Genomic DNA, 26,015 nt, shown 5'->3' with positions numbered 1-26,015 from the left:
CGTGCATAAGAACAGCCCTTAGCTGTGGTATATTGGCCATATACCACACCTCCTAGGGCCTTATTACTAATTGAACCATATGGTCTATCTACTAGACACTCATGGACAATGTGGAGACCGATATAAAAAAGTGATACTCTCTCTCATATATACGTTATTCAAGTATTAATTACCAAAATTACTGAAGATTCCGGTAACTTTGATAAACTACCAGTAGCTTTTTCAACCCTATTCAGATCTCTGCTCTGGCATATTTTAAGAGTAAAACAAACCGTCTTGTATGTTCTCATATTTCACCCTTTCTATCTCTTTCACCTGTGAAGGAGTGGTGCCTTGGCAGTTTGGATTTGATTCAAAATACAACTACACACTCAAAACACATTTCAACAGACTAATGCATCTCACTCCAAACACACTTGTTAGGGTATGACGGACAGAGACCGAATCAGAAATGCACGCACACGCATGTTAAGTTAAATTCACACTGTAATTTGAGCAACTAAGCAACTAATTCCATCATCGAATAATACTTATCATTCTCAGGTGTAGCCAGTAGCTAACTAGCTAATGAATATCCTGGGTTTATTTATTTCCATAGCAACAGAAGCTTCCTTGGACGATATCATCTTGACTTTGTGTGAACCTAAAGGAAAGGACCTCATTTGGAAAGGTCACACCTAATGTCTTCGCTTTCTATTAATCCATGTTAGCTAAGAGAATAACAGATGAACTAACTGGGCTGGAGAATACAGTATGTCCACTCTCTTTGCAAGGTTGCCTGAAACCATACCATGTGTTTATCAGACTGTGTTGACTGTATGAAGTGTGTGTGGAAGATTGTTTTAGACAGATCTGTGTCTGACTCAGTTGGCTGGGGAGATGAGGGATGGAAAGTCAGGGAGGGTGGCCCTAGCATGGCACACACTGACACTGGTATTGACAGTTGATGAGATCATGTCAGAGTTCAGGCAGTGGGGCTCTGATTCATGTATTAAAATACACTGCATCAGCTGTTACATCATAAACATAGATCGGTATTACAACAGTCAATCGCATACAAGTGAGTTATGATTTCCAATACAACATTTCATATTTACACCATTAATATGACTAAGGAAATGTGTGTTTAAAAAAAATCTAGATACAGTTGAAGTCGGAAGTTTACATACACCTTAGCCAAATACATTTAAACTCTGGTTTTCACAATTCCTGACATTTAATCCTAGTACAAATGCCCTGTCTTAGGTCAGTTATAATCACCACTTTATTTTAGAAAATGTAAAATGTCAGAATAATAGTAGAGAGAATTATTTATTTCAGCTTTAATTTCTTTCATCACATTCCCAGTGGATCAGAAGTTTACTACACTCAATTAGTATTTGGTAGCATTGCATTTAAATTGTTTAACTTGGGTCAAACATTTCAGGTAGCCTTCCACAAGCATCCCACAATAAGTTGGGTGAATTTTGGCCCATTCCTCCTGACAGAGCTGGTGTAACTGTGTCAGGTTTGTAGGCCTCCTTGCTCGCACACAATTTTTCAGTTCTGCCCACAGATTTTCTATAGGATTGAGGTCAGGGCTTTGTGATGGCCACTCCAATACCTTGACTTTGTTGTCCTTAAGCCATTTTGCCACAACTTTGAAAGTATGCTTGGGGTCATTGTCCATTTGGAAGACCCATTTAACCCAACCTTTAACTTCCTGACTGATGTCTTGAGATGTTGCTTCAATATATGCACATAATTTTTTCCCCTCATGATGCCATATATTTTGTGAAGTGCACCACTTCCTCCTGCAGCAAAGCACCCCCACAACATGATGCTGCCACCTCCATGCTTCACGGTTGGGATGGTGTTCTTCTGCTTTTTTTTACATTTATTTTATTTCACCTATTTAACCAGGTAGGCAAGTTGAGAAAAGTTCTCATTTACAATTGCGACCTGGTCAAGATAAAGCAAAGCAGTTCGACACATACAACAACACAGAGTTACACACAAAACAAACAGAGTCAATAATACAGTATAAACAAGTCTATATACGATGTGAGCAAATGAGGTGAGATAAGGGAGGTAAAGGCAAAAAAAGGCCATGGTGGCAAAGTAAATACAATATAGCAAGTAAAACACTGGAATGGTAGATTTGCAGTGGAAGAATGTGCAAAGTAGAAATAAAAATAATGGGGAGCAAAATAAATAAAATAAATACAGTAGGGAAAGAGGTAGTTGTTTGGGCTAAATTATAGGTGGGCTATGTACAGGTGCAGTAATCTGTGAGATGCTCTGACAGTTGGTGCTTAAGGTGCTTAAAGCTAGTGAGGGAGATAAGTGTTTCCAGTTTCAGAGATTTTTGTAGTTCGTTCCAGTCATTGGCAGCAGAGAACTGGAAGGAGAGGCGGCCAAAGAAAGAATTGGTTTTGGGGGTGACCAGAGAGATATACCTGCTGGAGCGCGTGCTACAGGTGGGTGATGCTATGGTGACCAGTGAGCTGAGATAAGGGGGGACTTTACCTAGCAGGGTCTTGTAGATGACATGGAGCCAGTGGGTTTGGCGACGAGTATGAAGCGAGGCCCAGCCAACGAGAGCGTACAGGTCGCAATGGTGGGTAGTATATGGGGCTTTGGTGACAAAATGGATTACACTGTGATAGACTGCATCCAATTTGTTGAGTAGGGTATTGGAGGCTATTTTGTAAATGACATCGCCGAAGTCGAGGATTGGTAGGATGGTCAGTTTGACAAGGGTATGTTTGGCAGCATGAGTGAAGGATGCTTTGTTGTGAAATAGGAAGCCAATTCTAGATTTAACTTTGGATTGGAGATGTTTGATGTGGGTCTGGAAGGAGAGTTTACAGTCTAACCAGACACCTAGGTATTTGTAGTTGTCCACGTATTCTAAGTCAGAGCCGTCCAGAGTAGTGATGTTGGACAGGCGGGCAGGTGCAGGCAGCGATCAGTTGAAGAGCATGCATTTAGTTTTACTTGTATTTAAGAGCAATTGGAGGCCACGGAAGGAGAGGTGTATGGCATTGAAGCTTGCCTGGAGGGTTGTTAACACAGTGTCCAAAGAAGGGCCAGAAGTATACAGAATGGTGTCGTCTGTGTAGAGGTGGATCAGAGACTCACCAGCAGCAAGAGCGACATCATTGATGTATACAGAGAAGAGAGTCGTCCAAGAATTGAACCCTGTGTCACCCCCATAGAGACTACCAGAGGTCCGAACAGCAGACCCTCCGATTTGACACACTGAACTCTATCGGAGAAGTAGTTTGTGAACCAGGCGAGGCAATCATTTGAGAAACCAAGGCTGTCGAGTCTGCCGATGAGGATGTGGTGATTGACAGAGTCGAAAGCCTTGGCCAGATCAATGAATATGGCTGCACAGTAATGTTTCTTATCGATGGCGGTTAAGATATCGTTTAGGACCTTGAGCGTGGCTGAGGTGCACCCATGACCAGCTCTGAAACCAGATTGCATAGCAGAGAAGGTATGGTGAGATTCGAAATGGTCGGTAATCTGTTTGTTGACTTGGCTTTCGAAGACGTTAGAAAGGCAGGGTAGGATAGATATAGGTCTGTAGCAGTTTGGGTGAAGAGTGTCCCCCCCTTTGAAGAGGGGGATGACCGCAGCTGCTTTCCAATCTTTGGGAATCTCAGATGACATGAAAGAGAGGTGGAACAGGCTAGTAATAGGGGTGGCAACAATTTTGGCTGATAATTTTAGAAAGAAAGGGTCCAGATTGTCTAGCCCGGCTGATTTGTAGGGGTCCAGATTTTGCAGCTCTTTCAGAACATCAGCTGACTGGATTTGGGAGAAGGAGAAATGGGGAAGGCTTGGGCGAGTTGCTGTGGGGGGTGCAGTTCTGTTGACCGGGGTAGGAGTAGCCAGGTGGAAAGCATGGCCAGCCGTAGAAAAATGCTTATTGAAATTCTCAATTATAGTGGATGTATCAGTGGTGACAGTGTTTCCTATCTCAGTGCAGTGGGCAGCTGGGAGGATGTGTTCTTATTCTCCATGGACTTTACAGTGTCCCAGAACATTTTTTAGTTAGTGTTGCAGGAAGCAATTCTCTGCTTGAAAAAGCTAGCCTTGGCTTTTCTAACTGCCTGTGTATAATGGTTTCTAGCTTCCCTGAACAGCTGCATATCACGGGGGCTGTTCGATGCTAATGCAGAACGCCATAGGATGTTTTTGTGTTGGTTAAGGGCAGTCAGGTCTGGGGAGAACCAAGGGCTATATCTGTTCCTGGTTCTAAATTTCTTGGATGGGGCATGCTTATTTAAGATGGTTAGGAAGGCATTTAAAAAAAAAACAGGCATCCTCTACTGATGGGATGAGATCAATATCCTTCCAGGATACCCCGGCCAGGTCAATTAGAAAGGTCTGCTCGCTGAAGTGTTTCAGGGAGCGTTTGACAGTGATGAGTGGAGGTCGTTTGACCGCTGACCCATTACGGATGCAGGCAATGAGGCAGTAATCGCTGAGATCTTGGTTGAAGACAGCAGAGGTGTATTTAGAGGGCAAGTTGGTTAGGATGATATCTATGAGGGTGCCCGTGTTTAAGGCTTTGGGGAGGTACCTGGTAGGTTCATTGATAATTTGTGTGAGATTGAGGGCATCAAGCTTAGATTGTAGGATGGCTGGGGTGTTAAGCATGTTCCAGTTTAGGTCGCCTAGCAGCACGAGCTCTGAAGATAGATGGGGGGCAATCAGTTCACATATGGTGTCCAGAGCACAGCTGGGGGCAACGGTGAGAGACTTGTTTTTAGAGAGGTGGATTTTATAAAGTAGAAGTTCAAATTGTTTGGGTACAGACCTGGATAGTAGGACAGACCTCTGCAGGCTATCTTTGTAGTAGATTGCAACACTGCCCCCTTTGGCAGTTCTATCTTGTCTGAAAATGTTGTAGTTTGGGATGAAAATGTCAGAATTTTTGGTGGTCTTCCTAAGCCAGGATTCAGACACAGCTAGAACATCCGGGTTGGCAGAGTGTGCTAAAGCAGTGAATAAAACAAACTTAGGGAGGAGGCTTCTAATGTTAACATGCATGAAACCAAGGCTATTACGGTTACAGAAGTCATCAAAAGAGAGCGCCTGGGGAATAGGAGTGGAGCTAGGCACTGCAGGGCCTGGATTCACCTCTACATCGCCAGAGGAACAGAGGAGGAGTAGGATAAGGGTACGGCTAAAAGCAATAAGAATTGGTCGTCTAGAACGTCTGGAACAGAGAGTAAAAGGAGGTTTCTGGGGGAAATAAAATAGCTTCAAGGTATAATGTACAGACGAAGGTATGGTAGGATGTGAATACAGTGGAGGTAAACCTAGGCATTGAGTGATGATGAGAGAGATATTGTCTCTAGAAACATCATTGAAACAGGAGATGTCATCGCATGTGTGGGTGGTGGAACTAATAGGTTGGATAAGGTATAGTGAGCAGGACTAGAGGCTCTACAGTGAAATAAGCCAATAAACACTAACCAGAACAGCAATGGACAGGGCATATTGACATTAAGGAGAGGTATGCTTAGTCGAGTGATCAAAAGGGTCCAGTGAGTAGTGAGGTTGGTTGGGGTCACTGCGATTCAGACAGCTAGCCGGGCCATCGGCAGCAAGCTAGCATAGGATGGAGGTCTGTTTTTAGCCACCTCGTGCGCCTCCGTCGGCAGGATTAGTGGGGTGTGGTAGAGGGGATCAATCCAACTCGCAAAAAAACCCCAATAGATATAGTTATAGAGGCCCAAGAAAAAAAGAATAGGTAGGTCTATTCAGATAGCAGCCGATAAGACAGCTAACGATTAGCGGACCGCAGATGGGTGTTCAGGTAACGTCGCGACGGAGGAGCCAGCCGGATAACTCCCTCGGGTAGATAACGTCGGTAGTCCAGTTGTGAAGGCCCGGTGGGGCTCCGCGTTGCCAGCGAAACGGGTCCGGATAGGTGATTGTAGCCCAGAAGTGACCGATGGAACTCTTCAGCTGGCTAGCTCCGGAACAATTGATGTTTGTTCCAGAATCGACGTAAGCTGATAGTCACACGGATAGCAGCTAGCTGGCTGTGAGATCCAGGTATAAATGTCCAGAGTTAGCGGTTGAAATCCAGGGACAGGGAGAGAAAAATAGGTCCGGTATGTTCCGATCCGAGCCGCGCCATACAAAACTGCCGATAGATTTTCGAGCTAAAGGATAGCTGATGACCACAAACCGTGGTTAGCTGAATACTAACAATTAGCCAGTAAAGAAGCTAACTAGCTTCTGATTAGCTTCTGGTTAGCTTCTGATTAGCTTCTGGTCAGCTTCAGGCTAGCTTCTGGCTAGCATCTATGGAGGATTACAGATTTGAGGTAAATAATACTTTCTTTTTTTTTAATATAAATTGGTGAGGCCGGTTGCAGGAGAGTGTTTTGAAGATGAGTTTATGGAAAATAAAAAAAAATATATAAAAATGTATGCGAGGAAAGTTGTAAATATATATATATATATATATATATATATATATATATATATATATATATATATATATATATATATATATATATATATATGGGACACGACAAGACGAGGACAAAGACGTCTGACTGCTATGCCATCTTGGAGCAAAAAATTTCCTCCAAGCATAACGATGGTCATTATGGCCAAACAGTTCTATTTTTGTTTCATCAGACCAGAGGACATTTCTCCAAAAAGTATGTTCTTTGTCCACATGTGCATTTGCAAACCATAGTCTGGCTTTTTGGTTTTGGAGCAGTTGCTTCTTCCTTGCTGAGCGGCCTTTCAGGTTATGTCGCTATAGGACTCGTTTTACTGTGGATATAGATACTTTTGTACCTGTTTTCTCCAGCATCTTCACAAGGTCCTTTGCTGTTGTTCTGAGATTGATTTGCACTTTTCGCACCAAAGTACGTTCATCTCTAGGAGACAGAACGCGTCTCCTTCCTGAGCAGAAGGACGGCCACTGTGTTCTTGGGGACCTTCAATGCTGCAGAAACATTTTGGTACCCTTCCCCAGAGCTGTGCCTCAACACAATCCTGTCTCGAAGCTCTACTAACAATTCCTTTGACCTCATGGTTTGGTTTTTGCTCTGACATGCATTGTCAACTGTGGGACCTTATATAGACAGGTGTGTGCCTTTCTAAATCATGTCCAGTCAATTGAATTTACCACAGGTGGACTCCAATCAAGGATGATCAATGGAAACAGGATGCACCTGAGCTCAATTTTGAGTCTCATATCAAAGGGTCTGAATACTTATGTAAATGTGGTATTTCTGTTTATTTTTAATACATTTGCAAAAATAAAAAAAACGTTATTTTGCTTTGTCAATATGGGGTATTGTGTGTAGATATGATGAGGATTTTATTTATTTATTTAATACATTTTAGAATTTTGTTATGCTTTAATGTAACAAAATATGGAAAAAGTGAAGTAGTCTGAATACTTTCCTAATGCACTGTATATAGAGCTCAATCCTTAAAGAGCGACTGCCACTAAAAAGCAACTTCTGGTTTTGAAAATGGCCTATGTGGCATCGATATGAGCCAGAAGCATTTATTCTAGTGTCAAAATTGACTACAAAGTGTAAAAAGTATAATTTTGGTCATAAAGTCAGTCTCATCCAAAACCTGAGATTTGCGAGATGATAGGACAAAATGGTATGACATGGAATGAAAGGCACTGTAACAGTTTTCAATGGGTTGGGTTTCAAATGTTTAATCGTGCTCACATCCTGTCTGTGCCTCCCTATAGTATCCTGTCTTACTGTAACAGTGGAGGGCCTCAGCTCTGGCCCCATGCCTAAGATCTGCATGTGGTGAAGCATAGACATACACATAAAACGAGTGTAGTCTAGGGCTGGGGCCTAGACATTCTTACCTTTGCTACATTCCTGGCCCAGGCCTTTGTGGAGGTACCTACAGTACCGCTAGTGGATGGGACCGAGACTGAGGATGTACAGAGCACAGGCCACACTGTAGCCTCCCCAGTTAGACACTTCTACAACACAGAGAGAGACCGGGGTAAAGAGGATGAGTAGGATGAGATTCAAAATACTATTTACTACAATGTTTCTCACAGTCTCCCTCATACACTCTTTTAGTAATGCGATCTCATGATCTAATTCGATTTTCGAAGATGACAAAACACAAATGGTAATAGGCTGGGACCATGAGGTAATTAAACCTGCTTCTGTCTTTGCTGTGAGAGTAAACTAATATCCCGTAAACCTGGGTTACTAAATCACGTTTCCAGTTCAAGTTTCAGGAACCAGCTTTGAGATCTCTTTCTGTTATGAAAAGCGCTATACAAGTTAAATTAGTATTATTATTATTAAGTATCATGCGTAATGAATTCATTGCAAATCTCACTCGAGCTGTGTGTACGGAGGACAGGGTGTCAGGACAGCGGCGGTGTGGGGTCACAGATATGGTCAGGGGTCACATAATGATCAAACAGAGGAGAGGACACAACACACATATGGAAACTACTTCTGCTCTGGTCTCAATTAATGATGGTGAGAGGATGTCTGACTCTCTGCTTCAGCGAGCAACACACTTCCTGGCTATATGGAATGCAGTTAGTAATACACAACCCTTGCGTCAAGCCTGAGTCAACCACCCTTCTGCCTGTAAAGGGCACTGGAGAATGTGAGCGCTCCAATCTGCTCATAGGAAATCTAAAAGCGGTATCTAATAATATAATATAGTAATCATGTAAGAATGGATCACTAAAGGCGACTTCACATGTAAATACATGTTTAAATGAATACATTCATCCCCAACCTGCTGTGAAGGTGAAGTCAGCAGCCATGTCACAGGTTATCAGGCTCCCGTTGGGCATGTGTTCCCTCACTGCCTCCACACACACACACACACACACATTTAAGTCTATATTGAGACAGGCATATTCTCGTAAAGATCTGTGTGCATACTTGGTGGACCTGTCGGTAACTGAATACCGGACTCCATAACATCTGTACTGATGCCCTGGATGGTGCTGGTTGTGGTGAACAAGTCATATAGGCTCCACCAGGTGCTTGATGTTCACTCCTTTCATGCAGTTTCCCATTGATGCTCTGCCACTGCTTTCTATCGCCACCAAGTGGTCAAACCTGAGCATAAAAGACTAAATTGACCCTCATGAATAGGACGGCGTGAGAGGTTGGCTGATATGGGTTTGGGTGTTGTTAAGAATGTGTGTGTGTGTGTGTTGAAAGCTGAGCTTCTTAGGGTCTCCATCATAACACAGGCAGTGCTGTGTCTGGACTGTTGCCTTGGTAACTGAGCAGTGGTACGACTGTCTTTATCTTACCTTGTAACACACAGGTCAGACTTTAGAGGTCAGCCAAACATACTGTTTCCATTGTTTCTACAACATGATTGCAGTCCACCTGTGGTAAATTCAATTGATTGGACATGATTCTGGAAAGGCACACACCTGTTTATATAAGGTCCCACAGTTGACTGTGCATGTCAGAGCAAAAACCAAGCCATGAGGTCGAAGAAATTGTCAGTAGAGATTCGAGACAGGATTGTGTCGAGGCACAGATCTGGAGAAGGGTACCAAAACGTTTCTGCAGCATTGAAGGTCCCCAAGAACACAGTGGCCTCCATCATTCTTAAATAGAAGAAGTTTGGAACCAACCAGACTATTTCATAGAAATGGCCGCCCGGCCAAACTGAGCAATCGGGGAGAAAGGCCTTGGTCAGGGAAGTGACCAAGAACCCGATAGTCACTCTGACAGAACTCAAAAGTGCCTCTTTGGAGATGGGAGAACCTTCCAGAAGGACAACCATCTCTGCAGCACTCCAACAATCAGGCCTTTATGATAGAGGGACCAGACGGAAGCCACTCCTCAGTAAAAGGTACATGACAGCCTGCTTGGAGTTTGCCAAAAGACACCTAAAGATTCTCAGACCATGAGAAACAAAGTTCTCTGGTCAGATGAAACCAAGATTTAACTCTTTGGCCTGAATGCCAAGCGTCACATCTGGAGGAAACCTGGCACCATCAGCATCATGCTGTGGGGATGTTTTTCAGCGGCAGGGACTGGCAGACTAGACAGGATCGAGGGAAAGATGAACGGAGCAAAGTACAGAGTGATCCTTGTTGAAAACCTGCTCCAGAGCGCTCAGCACCTCAGACTGGGGCGAAGGTTCACCTTCCAACGGGACAATAACCCTAAACACACAGCCAAGACAACGCAGGAGTGACTTCTGGACAAGTCTCTGAATGCCCTTGAGTGGCCCAGCCAGAGCCCGGACTTGAACCTGATCGAACATCTCTGGAGAAACCTGAAAGTAGCTTTCCATCCAACCTGACAGAACTTGAGAGGATCTGCAGAGAAGAATGGAGAATCTCCCAAATACAGGTGTGCCAAGCTTGTAGCATCATAACCAATAAGACTCGAGGCTGTAATCACTGCCAAAGGTGCTTCAACAAAGAGTGAAGGGTCTGAATGCTTTTGTAAATGTGATATTTCCTTTTTATTATTATTTGTAATACATTTGCAAAAATGTCCAAACCTGTTTTGCTTTGTCATTATGGGGTATTGTGTGTAGATTGATGAGGGAAAAAACTATTTCATCCATTGTAGAATAAGGCTGTAACAAAATGTGGAAAAAGTCAAAGGGTCTGAATACTTTCCAAATGCACTGGATATATATATATATATCTACACACAAAAGTATGTGGACACCCCTTCTTAGTGGATTGAGCTATTTAAGCCATATCCATTGCTGACAGGTATATAAAATTTAGCACACCGCCATGCAATCTCCATAGACAAACATTGTGAAGTGGAAATGTCTATGAGCAACAACGGCTCAGCCGCGAAGTGGTACGTCACACAAGCTCACAGAACGGGACTGTAGAGTGCTGAAGTGCGTATCGTGTATAAATTGTCGGCCCTAGGTTGCAACACTCACTACCGAGTTCCAAACTGCCTCTGGAACCAATGTCAGCAAAGAAACTGTTCGTCGGGAGCAGACGCACGCAGGCCTAAGTTCACCATGTGCAATGCCAGGTGATGGCTGGAGTGGTGTAAAGCTCACCGCATTGGACTCTGGAGCAGCGGAAACAGCAACAATTCACCCTGGACAAACAGTGCACAGATGGATACCCCTCTACCCTTGAAGCTACAGCCCATGTAGAAGCTGACCATGTCCTGTAGCTGACCGCTGTAGGACATCAGGCTGGACATGCTGGATAGCAGCAGGCTGTCCTCAAACACACACAGTACTGGGGACATAGAAATGCTTTTGATATTGTACTCTTATAATTTTGTAAAGCAACTTTCCGGCCCCCGGAAGACAGACAGACAGACAGAGTGCTAGGAATACTCTGGAGAGGCTGTTTGAATGCTATTACTGTTGATCAAACAGAACCAGCTCTCTCTTTGCCTACTGAATATCAATTGGAAACTCAGTGGAAAATACCCTTACCTAGTTTCCTTTCCTGAGAACATGGACTGGAGCCTAAATTCCCACAATGCAGCCTTGATTTATTTAAAGTCTCTGCACACAGTGAAACAACAACAGTACTTTCATTCCAGTGTGAAATGTCGGAAAACAAAGGGGGAGGAGGGTAGAGTTAGTGATTACAAAACGTATTTTAAACGCAGGGTCATGTCCTGGAAATCACTACATGAATACAAGGCAGATTATCCTCATGTTAAATCTGCATGGTCACTCAGAGCATTTATTTTGTCTGGCCTGAACTGCTACAGTATATTCTAAGCAAAGGCTGTTGTTCAATAATTGACCATGTTACATACTCCAACCAGGGAATATTTTAAGGGATGCACATTTAAGTAAATATCTGCACATACAAGATCCCTACATGGGTAGTCAAGTGATTGTTTCAAGACATAAAAATCACCATCCAAGTTACTTAACACTATCTGGAGTTATCACATGACTTTGATTGTTTTTTAGTCTCAAAACTACATTTGACTCGTCTATATTGTGTATTTATTTTTTGATCTGTATTTTGCGTTGTTGTATCATTGTGTAGTGACACATTAATACATTTTTCTAACTATAACTCGGTTTGCTTTTTGTACGGTGCATGTTATTGTGGTATTTCTATTGTGATGCTTGTCGGATTAGGTGTTTCAGGCAGTACCTGATGTCTTCTTCTGTAGCGAGAGGTGGAGAGCCCCACTCCCCAGGGTGACTCCTGTACAGCAGGGGCAGAGGGCTTGAGTTGGCATTTCAGAACGCCTCAGACATCTGATAGGCCCTTATGGAGCATCATCACATTGGCCTGCTGGTAGCCTGTCAACCAGACGCATGGAAACAGATGAGTCAGATTAGTCACTGAATTGTATTGTTTTTATTCAATAAAGTAGATTTTTAACATGTGCCTCTATAAAGATAGAGAAAAAGTGATTCATTAAATGTTTGAGCTCCTAACATGCACCAGGTTGCATTCAATAATTAACCATTGTATTCAAACACTAACTGCACGTAATCCATTATACTGCACAGTAGGTCTAGTGAACAACTTGTTACTTTCTTATCCTTTGTTGCCATGCTAAATGTACAATTTCACTCTGACAATACAGCTGGTTGAAAATACAGGAGAACTGTCATTGGCTGAAAATACCATTGACTTTTGCCTGTTTTGTCATTGATTGGATTAGACAGATTTACAGTACCAGTCAAAGGTTTGGACACCTACCCATTCAAGGGTTTTTCTTAATTTTTTACTATTTTCTACATTGTAGAATAATAGTGAAGACATCAAAAATATGAAATAACACATGGAATCATGTAGTAACCAAAAAAGTGTTAAACAAATTTGATATTTTAGATTCTTCAAAATAGCCACCCTTTGCCTTGATGACAGATTTTTCAACTCTTGGCATTCTCTCAACCAGATTCACCTGGAATGCTTTTACAACAGTCTTGAGTTCCCACATATGCTGAGCACTTGCTGCTTTTCCTTCACACTATGGTCCAACTCATCCCAAACCATCTCAATTGGGTTGAGGTCAGGTGATTGTGGAGGGCAGGTCATCTGATGCAGCACTCCATCACTCTCCTTCTTGGTCAAATAGCCCTTACATTGCCTGGAGGTGTGTTGAAACATTGTCCTGTTGAAAAACAAATGATAGTCACACTAAGCGTAAACCAGATGGCATGGAGTATCACTGCAGAATGCTGTGGTAGCCATGCTGGTTAAGTGTGCCTTGAATTCTAAATAAAACATTGAATGTGTCACCAGCAAAGAACCCCCACACCATCACACCTCCTTATCCATGCTTCACGGTAGAAATCACACATGCAGAGATCTCCCGTTCACCTACTCTGTGTCTCACAAAGACACGGCGGTTGGAACCAAAAATCACAAATTTGGACTCATCAGACCAAAAGGACAGATTTCCATCGGTCTATTGTCCATTGCAAGTCTCTTCTTTTTATTGGTGTCGTTTAGTAGTAGTTTCTTTGCAGTAATTTGACCATGAAGACCTGATTCATGCAGTCTCCTCTGAACAGTTGAGATGTTTCTGTTACTTGAACTCTGTGAAGCATTTATTTGGGCTGCAATATCTTAGGTTGCTAACTCTAATGAACATATCCTCTGCAGCAGAGGTAACTCTGGGTCTTCCTTTCCTGTGGTCAGCCAGTTTCATCATAACGCTTGATGGTTTTTGCATCTGCACTGTTCTTGAAATGTTCCGAATTGACTGACCTTCATGTCTTAAAGTAATGATGGACTGTCGTTTCTCTTTGCTTTTTTGAGCTGTTCTTGCCATAATATGAACTTGGTCTTTTACGAAATAGGGCTATCTTCTGTATACCACGCCTACCTTGTCACAACACAACTGATTGGCTCAAATGCATTAAGAAGGAAAGAAATTCCACAATTAACTTTTAACAATTGCATTCCAGGTGACTACCTCATGAAGCTGGTTAAGAGAATGCCAAGAGTGTGCAAAGCCGTCATCAAGGCAAAGGGTGGCTACTCTGAAGAACCTCAAGTATAAAATATATTTTGATTAGTTTTTTTTGGTTACTAGATTATTTCATATGTGTTATTTCATAGATTTGATGTCTTCATAATTATTCTACAATGTAAAAAATAAAGAAAACCCCTGTAATGATTAGGTGTGTCCAAACTTTTGACTGGTACTGTAGGTGATCATCATATGAAGCTCTATGTCTCTGTTCTGTAACTAAGATGAAAGTGGAAGTGGTGTTACCTGGATGTCTTACCTGAGCACATTCTAGTGGTGGTGGCCTTGCACAAACTCGTCTTTGCACTGAATACAGTCTGAGTCGGCGAGTGACCTTGTTATTTCAGGTGTGACACATGCTCACACCTGAAATGAGAGGTAGACAACAATCATATACACTGAGTAACTCTACCTACTGTGCATGTACAGTTGAAGTCGGAAGTTTACATACACCTTAGCCAAATACATTTAAACTCAGGTTTTCACAATTCCTGACATTTAATCCTAGTAACAATTCCATGTCTTAGGTCAGTTAGGATCACCAATTTATTTTAGAATGTGAAATGTCAGAATAATAGTAGAGCGAATGATTTATTTCAGCTTTAATTTCTTTCATCACATTCCCAGGGGGTCAGAAGTTTACATACACTCAATTAGTATTTGGTAGTGTTGCCTTTAAATTGTTTAACTTGGGTCAAACATTTTGGGTAGCCTTCCACAAGCTTCCCACAATAACTTGGGTGTATTTTGGCCCAGAGCTGGTGTAACTGAGTCAGGTTTGTAGGTCTCCTTGCTCGCACACACTTTTTCAGTTCTGCCCACAAATCTTCTATGTGTTTGAGGTCAGGTCTTTGTGATGGCCACTCCAATACCTTGACTTTGTTGTCCTAAAGCCATTTTGCCACAACTTTGAAAGTATGATTGGGGTCATTGTCCATTTGGAAGAACCATTTGCGATCAAGCTTTAATTTTCTGACTGATGTCTTGAGATGTTGCTTCAATATATTTACATAATTGTCCTCCTCATGACGCCATCTATTTTGGGAAGTGCACCAGACCCTCCTGCAGCAAAGTACCCCCACAACATGATGCTGCCAACCCTGTGCTTCACGGTTGGGATGGTGTTCTTTGGCTTGCAAGCTTCCCCCTTTTTCCTCCAAACATAACGATTGTCATTATGGCCAAACAGTTCTATTTTTGTTTCATCAGACCAGAGGACATTTCTCCAAAAAGTACGATCTTTGTCCCCATGTGCAGTTGCAAACCGTAGTCTGGCTTTTTTATAGCGGTTTTGGAGCAGTGTCTTCTTCCTTGCTGAGCGGCCTTTCAGGTTATGTAGATATAGGACTCGTTTTACTGTGGATATAGATACTTTTGTACTTGTTTCCTACAGCATCTTCACAAGGTCCTTTGCTGTTGTTCTGGGATTGATTTGCACTTTTCTCACCAAAGTGCGTTCATCTCTAGGAGACAGAATGCGTCTCCTTCCTGAGTGGTATGATGGCTATGTGGTCCCATGGTGTTTATAATTGCGCACTATTGTTTGTACAGATGAACATGGTACCTTCAGGCGTTTGGAAATTGCTCCCAAGGATGAACCAGACTTGTGGAGGTCCACAATTTTTTTCCTGAGGTCTTGGCTGACTTATTTTGATTTTCCCATGACGTCAAGCAAAGAGGCACTGGGAAATACATCCACAGGTACACCTCCAATTGACTCAAATGATGTCAATTAGCCTATCAGAAGCTTCAGAAGAATTTTCCAAGCTGTTTAAAGGCACAGTCAACTTAGTGTATGTAAACTTCTGACCCACTGGAATTTTGATACAGTGAATTATAAGTGAAATAATCTGTCTGTAAACAATTGTTGGAAAAATTACTTGTCATGCATAAAGTAGACATCCTAACCGACTTGCCAAAACTAGTTTCTTAACAAGACATTTGTGGAGTGGTTGAAACACTTTTAATGACTTGGAGTCATTAAAACTTGTTTATGTAAATCTCAGACTTCAGCTGTATATACCCTGGATTTCTGTATTGGCCAATGAGAGGCTTTGAAGCAGAAGAAGCAGTCCTCCACAGGAATGAATGGAATTCTACAGTATTTCAATTAAATGTTTCAAGGACAGAAGGACATGCATGTATTTAAGTATGTTTTTGTTGTATTGGGAATAGCATACTTCCTAAAAAATTATACTTTAAGGAAAACATTTAAAAAACGTATTTGCATATTTAGCTCGCATAATACAATTGAAAAGTTTGCATAAAGGTGTCTGTTATAGAATGAACGTGGCAAAAACAAATGTAGACATTCGTTTATTTATTATTTACAATGGTTGGGGAGTGCAAAGATGGAGGCGCAGTGGCTTCAAAACAGTGCCCCATCAGTCATCTAATCTGCGTATGAATCATTGTCACTTACCTTGGATGTTTTATATTTGGGTTTTCTTTTTGTGAGAATAAAGACAATACTGGATCAGAAATCTCACCACAGATTTTCTAAACCATCTTTGACCTCACAGTGGAGTCAATTCCATAACAATACAATACCATTCAAGCCGTCAACCATAAAATAAGTGTGCATTACGGTATCAAAGAAATACATTTAGAGAGAACCATAGGCATTTATGAACAGTATTATTTAATGTGTCCACCATATGATTCTTTAGATAATCATGATTCATATAACAATATACAGAATTATTTTAAAATATTTGGATGATTATTGCTTTACAGTAAAATGTGTTGGTTGGATACATCCACTTATAGCAAGACAAATACATTCAAGTTACACACCAATGTCTTAAATTGAAGTTGTTTTCTTAATAACTCCATACCAAAAGGTCTTTATCAATTTGGATGAATGACCTTATGACCCTTCGCTCACAGTGAACCAGGTCACATTTTCTCAAGAGGTTGTACATAATTGTGTATGTAACAACAGAAACAAAGAGTATGTGTGTGTGTGTGTGTGTGAGAGTGCAATGAACAAGTGAATGTATGTGTGTGTTGTGTTCATGCATGCTCTGCAGTGCAGTCCAGTTTGTGGTCACTTCCACTCAAGTTCTCTTTGACAAAGGTAAACAACAGCAGTGGGTATCTAGTGAGATATGACACTGTATGCATACAGAGCTATAATCAACATCAGTATAGTGCAGTGCAGTGTTTACTGACAACATGGATCTGACCCTACAGGAGAGCCTCATCCCCACCTAGTGATAATACATTTTGAAACTTAAAAGATTTCGACTATTCCATTCATTTCAAAATGTATTGTTAAAATGACACAATACACATCCCTTAGTTAATATGTAATAACAACAGCTAAAACCCAAGGCAAATTTTTTTTATATTGCCATGACATGAATAGAATAATGTTTTAGGAATGGAATAAATGAAGTGAGATTTAAAAGTGAAAGATATGGCCACTTTCTCCAAGACTACTTTTCAAAATGTCCTTGGAGTTCAGAAGAGTTGCACAAGACAAATACAGGTGTAGAGCTCCCATCCCGGCATGGCGCTTGCAACGCCAGGATAGTGGGTCCGATTCCCGGGACCACCCATATGTAAAGTGTATACATGCATGACTAAGTCGCTTTGAATAAAAGCATCTGCTAAATAGCATATTTCATTATATATTACATAACACAACAGGGTTGAGTTCATTTGTTATTGCACCAGAAACTACCACAGAGAGTGTGTGTGTGTGTGCGTGCGTGCGTAAGCATGTGTGAGTATGGAGTAAACATTTGACAAGTGCATGTGTGTTTGTGTGTGCATAAGTGTTTGCTTGTACTTGTATCGTATGAATGCCTTCAGCATCTTCAATAAAACCATTTTTAATGCATAATATGCTGTATCATCCTTGCCTGGTCCTCTTTTTATTGAGATTGCATACATGTGTTTATATTATATATACCACACACTGCATCCAATGTCTGCTTTTCAACACACAAAACAGTGACAACACTTTTCAACACCGATACACCACCAACACCCTACACACTCACGACTGACACCGATACAGACTCCACCCTCTGTTCCCACAGCAACCTCTGAACTGGGTCGTGTTCGTTAGGCACCAAACTGAAGAAAACGGACTGAAACAGGGAGCAACTACTTAAGACTTGTCCTATAAGAAATGTTCCTTTTAGTTTCAAAACGTTTTCCTTTGTGTGCCCTGATGAACACGACCCATAACGAGTTCAAGAAGTCAGTCAAATGGGTAGAGGGCGACTCGACTCGTAGCTGCCAATATTTGGAGGTCGACGGATGGATGAACAGGGTGATGATCCTATCCCATCCCACTAAGCTTCTGCTCTGGGGAGCAATAAATAAACACTGCCTCGCGTCCCAACATGCATTTAGAGAAGACATAATCACAGAGAAAGAGAGAGCCAGGAGGAGGCGAAGGAGGAGAAGGATGATTTGGGGCAGGGTAAGGGGGAGAGAAGGAAGCAGTTTAAAATATCTACGCAGGACTGCATCCCACCTTGCCCGACTGGCAGAAGAAAAGAAGCACGGGGATCACGACGAGAGGACCTCAGCTTGTGCATGTCGGGTCATATTTACAGAAACACACACACACACAACATAAATACGTTTGCCATTGTGCAGCACAGATCCCCATCCATGGTCCCGGTCATGGTTGTATCCTTCCTGGTTTGTGTCACAATAATACTCACTCCCATAGCAACCACAGCCAGTGGCATAGGGATCCACTCTGTTTAGACCACTGGGGGGCAGCAGCAGCTCTTCAGCCCTCTGAGACAGACTGGTGCACAGGGAGGAGAGGGAACTGAACAGAGTACAAGACTTGGCCTTGTTAGGAGCTGAACATATCAAATACACAATGCATTTTTTTCTTTTTAAACAAATCAACACGACTCAGGCGTACGAGCCTGGCTCTGGATCCTCCAACAGTATGCCAAAATAAATCCATGCTTTTCCTCAGCCAACGGGCCCAAGTCCTGTTCCCCGTACATTCAAGCCATCTGTAAAATCCTCATCCACCAAGCACCAAGGGGGACACAGTCTCCCAAGAGGTTTTCTCCTCTCCACAGTGGAGCTGAATACTAATAGACACTCCCCCTCCCTTTCTTGCAATCTCTCACCTACTTCCACTCACACTCAAATACGGAACATGGCGTGTCAGTCTTGCCTTGGTCAGCAGTTTCTTGCAGTTGGAGAGTGTCCAGAAACAGAAGAAGCACAGGTTCTCCCCTGGACTCTCCACTCCCTGCCAGAGAGAAAGAGGATGCTGCCTTCTCCCTTTCTCTCCTTACTGCACCACACAAAGGAGGAACTAGAACGTTGAATCGTAAAAATATAATATATTATATGCCATATATATACTCTAATTATTTTCACACGAAACATCTAAAGTGCAATATGTTCATGAAATGTATGTTAGTATTCCTTCCAAAGAAAGACGATAATAGAATAAATCAAAATGGCAATAAATGAAGAATTCATAAATATACGGAGAGGGCTGCTCGGGTCCTTTTCTTTAGTAGGGATGGTTAGATGCCTGACAAAAAAAAACTCCCAGACTGGATGAGATACAAACAGAAGAGGAAGGTAGTGTCATGGTGGTCCAGGGTTATATTGTAGAGACTAGGAGGGTTTCAACCAGGTGGGTTCTGTTTAGAGGTGAGCTGTGTTTCTTTCCTTCTGATGGTGATATGCGCTCTGCAGGGAAAGACAGAATAGCCATCCGTTCCTCTGAGTTCGTAAGGAGAATCCATACGGTTCTGTTCGTATCTCCTCCTCTAATTGTCAGCACAAAAGCATGTGTAGGTAGTGTTGTTTGGGGGACAGAGGATATTGTGGATGAATGTAAAGATCTAGGGAACTGTACATTATGGATAGATAGTGAAGGAATGTAAAAGGGGTATAGTAAGGGCAGACAAATACGTCTGGAATGGGGAAGGAGTGTGTAAAATAAGTGTATGTGGGAATGTAAAATTATATAAATGATTGTGTTAGTTAGCAATTAAGTTTAGATCCAGAGGGCTGTTTGAGTCTATAACTCAGCAGGGAATTCCGTTCTGGTCCAGTGGCCGTCCTACAGCTGCTCCAGACACATGGGCAGATTGACGAAGGTGAAGACGTTGTACTCGATCATGATGGAGAAACACAGGAATATGACGTACATCACCAGCACGTACACACCCAGCTTCAGGTCCAACTTCCAATGATTCACATGGATCCCCAGAACCTGCAGGGCACAGAGGGAGAGAGGAAACAGTGTCAGAGACAGAGATCTTGGGAGAGGGAGAAGAAGGGACAGAGAGACACACACAGAGAGAGAGAGAGAGAGAGAGAGAGAGAGAGAGAGAGAGTGGGAGAGAGAGTGCAAAGTTCAAAACGGAGAAACATCTCATTTAACTCACTGTCAGAAACACAGAGCCAAGAAGCAGCACCACAGAGTAGAGCAGCCCTCTGCTGTTGATCATCACCTATAGAGAGAGAGAGGGAGAGATGGAGAGATAAATAATCTGAGGTCTAGATTGAGATCAAGAGGCATGAGGGCAAACAGTTCCTGGATGTGCTTCCTTTACCTCAGAGCCATAGTCCACAGCCATGGTCTGTATCGCCCAGGGGAGCCCCAGTCCCACCAAGATATCAAAGACATTACTACCAATGGTGTTGGAAACCGCCATATCCCCAAGACCTAGAGAGAGATCGAGATTAAGATATTAAGATATGGAAAATCCTGTACAGACCATAAAGTATACTGAACACTGGTACTGTAGTCAAAAATGTGAAGATGAGAGAGAGAGAGAGAGAGAGAGGGGAGAGTGGTGCTGTACCTTGACGAGCAACAATAAGGCTGGCGATACAGTCAGGGACACTGGTGCCAGCTGCCAGGAAGGTGATGCCCATAATCACATCAGGGATGCCCAGAGTATAGCCAATTATGGTGACCTGCGCACACAGTCACACATTTAACAGATTATACAGAAATCTTCCAAATAGCATGCAAAAACGCATGGTAGCATAGTTCGTAGTATATCCAGCACAGTGTCAAAGCTTGCTAACGACTAGAGGAGAGAGCTTCCCTACCCGATTGGTTATCGTGGAGTCTCGTCACTGACCATTTCTATAATTTTGGGACTTTTCAACTCCGGTTGCGAAAACAATCAAATTGCTCAGTGTTTCTTTGCGTCTCACACAAAACGACAGTGACACGTAAGCTCTAAAGAATGTCCAACGTGTCTCACCATCCAGACCATGAAGTAGGAGAAGACGGCGATCCACACGGTGGAGAGGAAGAAGGAGAGCATGAAGAAGCGTTCCCAGCGAGGCTTGGCACAGTTTGGCACAGTGAAGTAGAGCAGCAACAGGATGGGCCAGGAGATCAGCCACTTCACCTTCTCCATGCAGCCCCCTGGTGGAGGGAACAAGAAATAGCAGCTCAATACCAGCCAATGTAATGGAAGCTATTACACCCATGCAGGCACGCATACACCCACCAGGGATGGTGAAGGGTGAGTTCAGGGCTTCTCCCTCCTCTTCCTCTGCAGTCTTGTCCTCTGGTACAGTGCCGTTCTCCAAGGTCTCAGGTTTACCATCAGTGATCACCATGGTTTCGTTGTCCACACCGTTAGACGCCTGCACCAGCCTCTGTTGCTGCTCACGCACGCACGCACGCAAACACACGCACGCACACACACGCACGCACACACACACACTCAGTGGTAGTAGCAACATCACATACCTGATTTAGTGATTTAGTGGCCCACATGCTATTTAATGGGCTATCTCTTGTAACGTTTTATGATTATCCCCCAGGATATTTTGACCAATAGAGACACATACAGTGATCATATGATGTGGCAAGTATGACTGAAGCATGCAGGCCACCTATCAAAACTTAAGTGGGCTAGTTATCACTCTAAACTGTGCTTCTCTCCTAGCTTTCTACAACAGTAAATTGTTCTAAACTGTTCTTCTCTCTAGTAGGCCTAGCTTTCTACAACAGTAAATCATTCTAAACTGTACTTCTCTCTAGTAGGCCTAGCCTTTCCACAAAAGCATATCGTCTTACACTGTAATTTCTCTCTAATCTCCGATTGGCCAAACATTCTACACTTCTAATTAAATCACTAACTGAGCTCCTCTCCAATTGGCCTGGCTTCTATACAATGTAAAAAGTCAAAATAACTTTAACCCCTTCTGTAACAACTACATGTTTGGGTTCTGTGTCAAAGCTCCTCAGCCTGACCCACCTGACTGACCCTGTACCCTCTGACCACTAACCCTTGACCCCAGTGACCTCTCCCACCTCATTGATGATGAGGCGGCTGGCCATGCGGAGGCGTGTCTTGGGGCCAAAATGGTTGGTGATCATGATGCGCAGGCCGGCGTCTGGGAAACTGTAGTTAGGAGGGCTGGAGTTGATCATCTCATCCACCATCACCACAGAGCCACGACTGTACATCTTAGTGGGCTTCACTGGAGACACAGAGATGGTGAGACAGCATAGACGGATGCATAAAGTAACTTTGGACTAACTCTACACACCAAGCACCAGAAGAAGAAGCTGCAGCAGAAGAAAAAGAAGCTGCAGAAGAAGAAAAAGAAGAAGAAGCAGCAGCAGCAGAAGAAGCTGCAGAAGAAGAAAAAGAAGAAGAAGCAGCAGCAGAAGAAGAAGCTGCAGAAGAAGAAAAATAATAATAAGAAGAAGCTGCAGAAGAAGAAGAAAAAGAAGAAGCTGCAGGAGAAGAAGAAGAAGAAGAGGCATCTGCTGCAGCAGAGGCAGCAGCAGAAGAAGCATTACACAACCACAAGGTAGGTACCCACATTGGCACACATGCCTAATACACCCACATGCCAGACCAGCAAACTCCCTCTCTCATTCACACCCACACATGAAAACACACAAATGCACGGACGCGCACACACACACACACACACACACTCACATACCAGCCCGGAGGATACCGTATGTCAGGAGGTACAGTGCCTTGCGAAAGTATTCGGCCCCCTTGAACTTTGCGACCTTTTGCCACATTTCAGGCTTCAAACATAAAGATATAAAACTGTATTTTTTTGTGAAGAATCAACAACAAGTGGGACACAATCATGAAGTGGAACAACATTTATTGGATATTTCAAACTTTTTTAACAAATCAAAAACAGAAAAATTGGGCGTGCAAAATTATTCAGCCCCCTTAAGTTAATACTTTGTAGCGCCACCTTTTGCTGCGATTACAGCTGTAAGTCGCTTGGGTATGTCTCTATCAGTTTTGCACATCGAGAGACTGACATTTTTTCCCATTCCTCCTTGCAAAACAGCTCGAGCTCAGTGAGGTTGGATGGAGAGCATTTGTGAACAGCAGTTTTCAGTTCTTTCCACAGATTCTCGATTGGATTCAGGTCTGGACTTTGACTTGGCCATTCTAACACCTGGATATGTTTATTTTTGAACCATTCCATTGTAGATTTTGCTTTATGTTTTGGATCATTGTCTTGTTGGAAGACAAATCTCCGTCCCAGTCTCAGGTCTTTTGCAGACTCCATCAGGTTTTCTTCCAGAATGGTCCTGTATTTGGCTCCATCCATCTTCCCATCAATTTTAACCATCTTCCCTGTCCCTGCTGAAGAAAAGCAGGCCCAAACCATGATGCTGCCACCACCATGTTTGACAGTGGGGATGGTGTGTTCAGGGTGATGAGCTGTGTTGCTTTTACGCCAAACATAACGTTTTGCATTGTTGCCAAAAAGTTCAATTTTGGTTTCATCTGACCAGAGCACCTTCTTCCACATGTTTGGTGTGTCTCCCAGGTGGCTTGTGGCAAACTTTAAACGACACTTTTTATGGATATCTTTAAGAAATGGCTTTGTTCTTGTCACTCTTCCATAAAGGCCAGATTTGTGCAATATACGACTGATTGTTGTCCTATGGACAGAGTCTCCCACCTCAGCTGTAGATCTCTGCAGTTCATCCAGAGTGATCATGGGCCTCTTGGCTGCATCTCTGATCGGTCTTCTCCTTGTATGAGCTGAAAGTTTAGAGGGACGGCCAGGTCTTGGTAGATTTGCAGTGGTCTGATACTCCTTCCATTTCAATATTATCGCTTGCACAGTGCTCCTTGGGATGTTTAAAGCTTGGGAAATCTTTTTGTATCCAAATCCGGCTTTAATCTTCTTCACAACAGTATCTCGGACCTGCCTGGTGTGTTCCTTGTTCTTCATGATGCTCTCTGCGCTTTTAATGGACCTCTGAGACTATCACAGTGCAGGTGCATTTATACAGAGACTTGATTACACACAGGTGGATTGTATTTATCATCATTAGTCATTTAGGTCAACATTGGATCATTCAGAGATCCTCACTGAACTTCTGGAGAGAGTTTGCTGCACTGAAAGTAAAGGGGCTGAATAATTTTGCACACCCAATTTTTGCAGTTTTTGATTTGTTAAAAAAGTTTGAAATATCCAATAAATGTCGTTCCACTTCATGATTGTGTCCCACTTGTTGTTGATTCTTCACAAAAAAATACAGTTTTATATCTTTATGTTTGAAGCCTGAAATGTGGCAAAAGGTCGCAAAGTTCAAGGGGGCCGAATACTTTCGCAAGGCACTGTACAAATAAAGTGGTGGCGTGACAGAAGCAGAGTGAGCCCCAATGGGCCCAGTTCAAGGCCCATTGAAGACGTTGTCAGATGGGATCACACCTTCAGTGTGTGTGTGTGTGTGTGTGTGTGTGTGTGTGTGTGTGTGTGTGTGTGTGTGTGTGTGTGTGTGTGACAAACAATAAAACCTCACAAATCACTACCCCCAAGGTGCAGGGGAGTGAGCCAACTGCCAGGACACAGTTTTTCTTTCAATATACACACACACTTGTATAGTAGAGACGCACACTCACACAGACACAGGGACACACACACATCATACACACAGGCACGCAGACATACAAATGCCTGCGCAGCTATGCACCAACACCAACTCGCACACCCTTACACATATACGTACGTCAGTGTAGGCTGGTGGGAAGAGCTATAGGAGGACGGGCTCATTGTAATGGCTGGAATGGAATGAATGGAAAGGTATCAAACACATGACAGGTATGGAAAGCACATGTTTGACTCAGTTCCATTGATTCCATTCCAGCCATTACAATGAGCCCGTCCTCCTATAGCTCCTCCCACCAGCATCCACTGATGTACATGTTGTGACTGGAATAATGGACTGTACTTGACACAGTAGAAGAGGGTGAGACACAGAACTGCAGAGCACACCACGTCACTACACAGCACAGCAGCATATGTCACCAGCTCACAGACCAGGTCACAGCAGGCAGGTAGGTTTAGTAAGGCTAAACAGACAGGCTTTGCTACAGTAGCGACAGGGTTGCCACACGGCAGCACCACTTCAGCTTGAGTCTACTAGACCGGAGAGGAGAACTCTGAAATATAGCACAGCCTCTATCACTGAGAGAAGATCAGCCACGCGGAGAAAGACACAAAGTCTAAACTGGAGTAAAAGAGAAGATATCAGAGCTGTGAGTTTACAAAGAGGAATGAAGATAGTGGAGGAGATAGTGGAGAGGACTGTTGACAATGTTAAACCAGATTGGAAGAGCCAGGAGTAGAAGCTCAGAGTAGTTTCTAGGTTTGCCAGGGCAGCCAGATACAGTAGAGTAGTTGTTCTGCTAGAAGGCCATTCAGAGTGCCAGAGGGTTGGCTGAGAGGTGACCATAAAGCCTGCCTGGTTACCTTTACCTGGAGAGAGTAACGGCTTGGACGGATCATCCCACATGTAACTGTCATAACAAGCATTACCATCCTCCAGCTCGCTGCTGATCACCGTGTTACCATTGGCCAAGCTCTTGTCTTCCTTCCCAGTGAAATAGTTCTGGATGCTGGTGTTAAATCTGATGCGAGAAACGGTTTACATCGTCAGTTGAGAGTTGAGAGTTTATACACAGTACATTATACTCAACTTATGTTATATACTATGTATGTGGATTGTTCTATTTGTAGTGTGTGCTCAGGTGTGTGTGTGTGTGTGTGTGTGTGTGTGTGTGTGTGTGTGTGTGTGTGTGTGTGTGTGTG

The 26,015-nt window shown here is 43.0% G+C and overlaps 1 protein-coding gene across 2 annotated transcripts in view; it reads right to left on the bottom strand.

Moving 5' to 3' along the window:
* Positions 1 to 16,811: 16,811 nt before the first annotated feature.
* Positions 16,812 to 26,015, bottom strand: part of LOC109894834 (sodium/potassium/calcium exchanger 4-like) — a 63,401-nt gene continuing 54,197 nt past the window's right edge. The window contains exons 10-17 of one of the 2 annotated variants that reach the window (XM_031828766.1): positions 25,743 to 25,834; positions 22,240 to 22,409; positions 21,428 to 21,584; positions 21,176 to 21,342; positions 20,765 to 20,879; positions 20,513 to 20,625; positions 20,345 to 20,410; positions 16,812 to 20,169 (exon numbers count right to left, since the gene is read on the bottom strand). In XM_031828766.1, the coding sequence (XP_031684626.1) occupies positions 20,017 to 20,169; positions 20,345 to 20,410; positions 20,513 to 20,625; positions 20,765 to 20,879; positions 21,176 to 21,342; positions 21,428 to 21,584; positions 22,240 to 22,409; positions 25,743 to 25,834 (1,033 nt within the window). In that variant the 3' untranslated portion in view covers positions 16,812 to 20,016. Of the gene's footprint in view, positions 20,170 to 20,344; positions 20,411 to 20,512; positions 20,626 to 20,764; positions 20,880 to 21,175; positions 21,343 to 21,427; positions 21,585 to 22,239; positions 22,410 to 25,682; positions 25,835 to 26,015 lie in introns of both variants that reach the window. The other variant, XM_031828765.1, reaches the window with a different exon arrangement.

The sequence above is a fragment of the Oncorhynchus kisutch genome, linkage group LG7, assembly GCF_002021735.2.
Source record: "Oncorhynchus kisutch isolate 150728-3 linkage group LG7, Okis_V2, whole genome shotgun sequence".
Classification (NCBI taxonomy): domain Eukaryota; kingdom Metazoa; phylum Chordata; class Actinopteri; order Salmoniformes; family Salmonidae; genus Oncorhynchus; species Oncorhynchus kisutch.
This window is presented reverse-complemented; position numbering and strand designations above follow the sequence as displayed.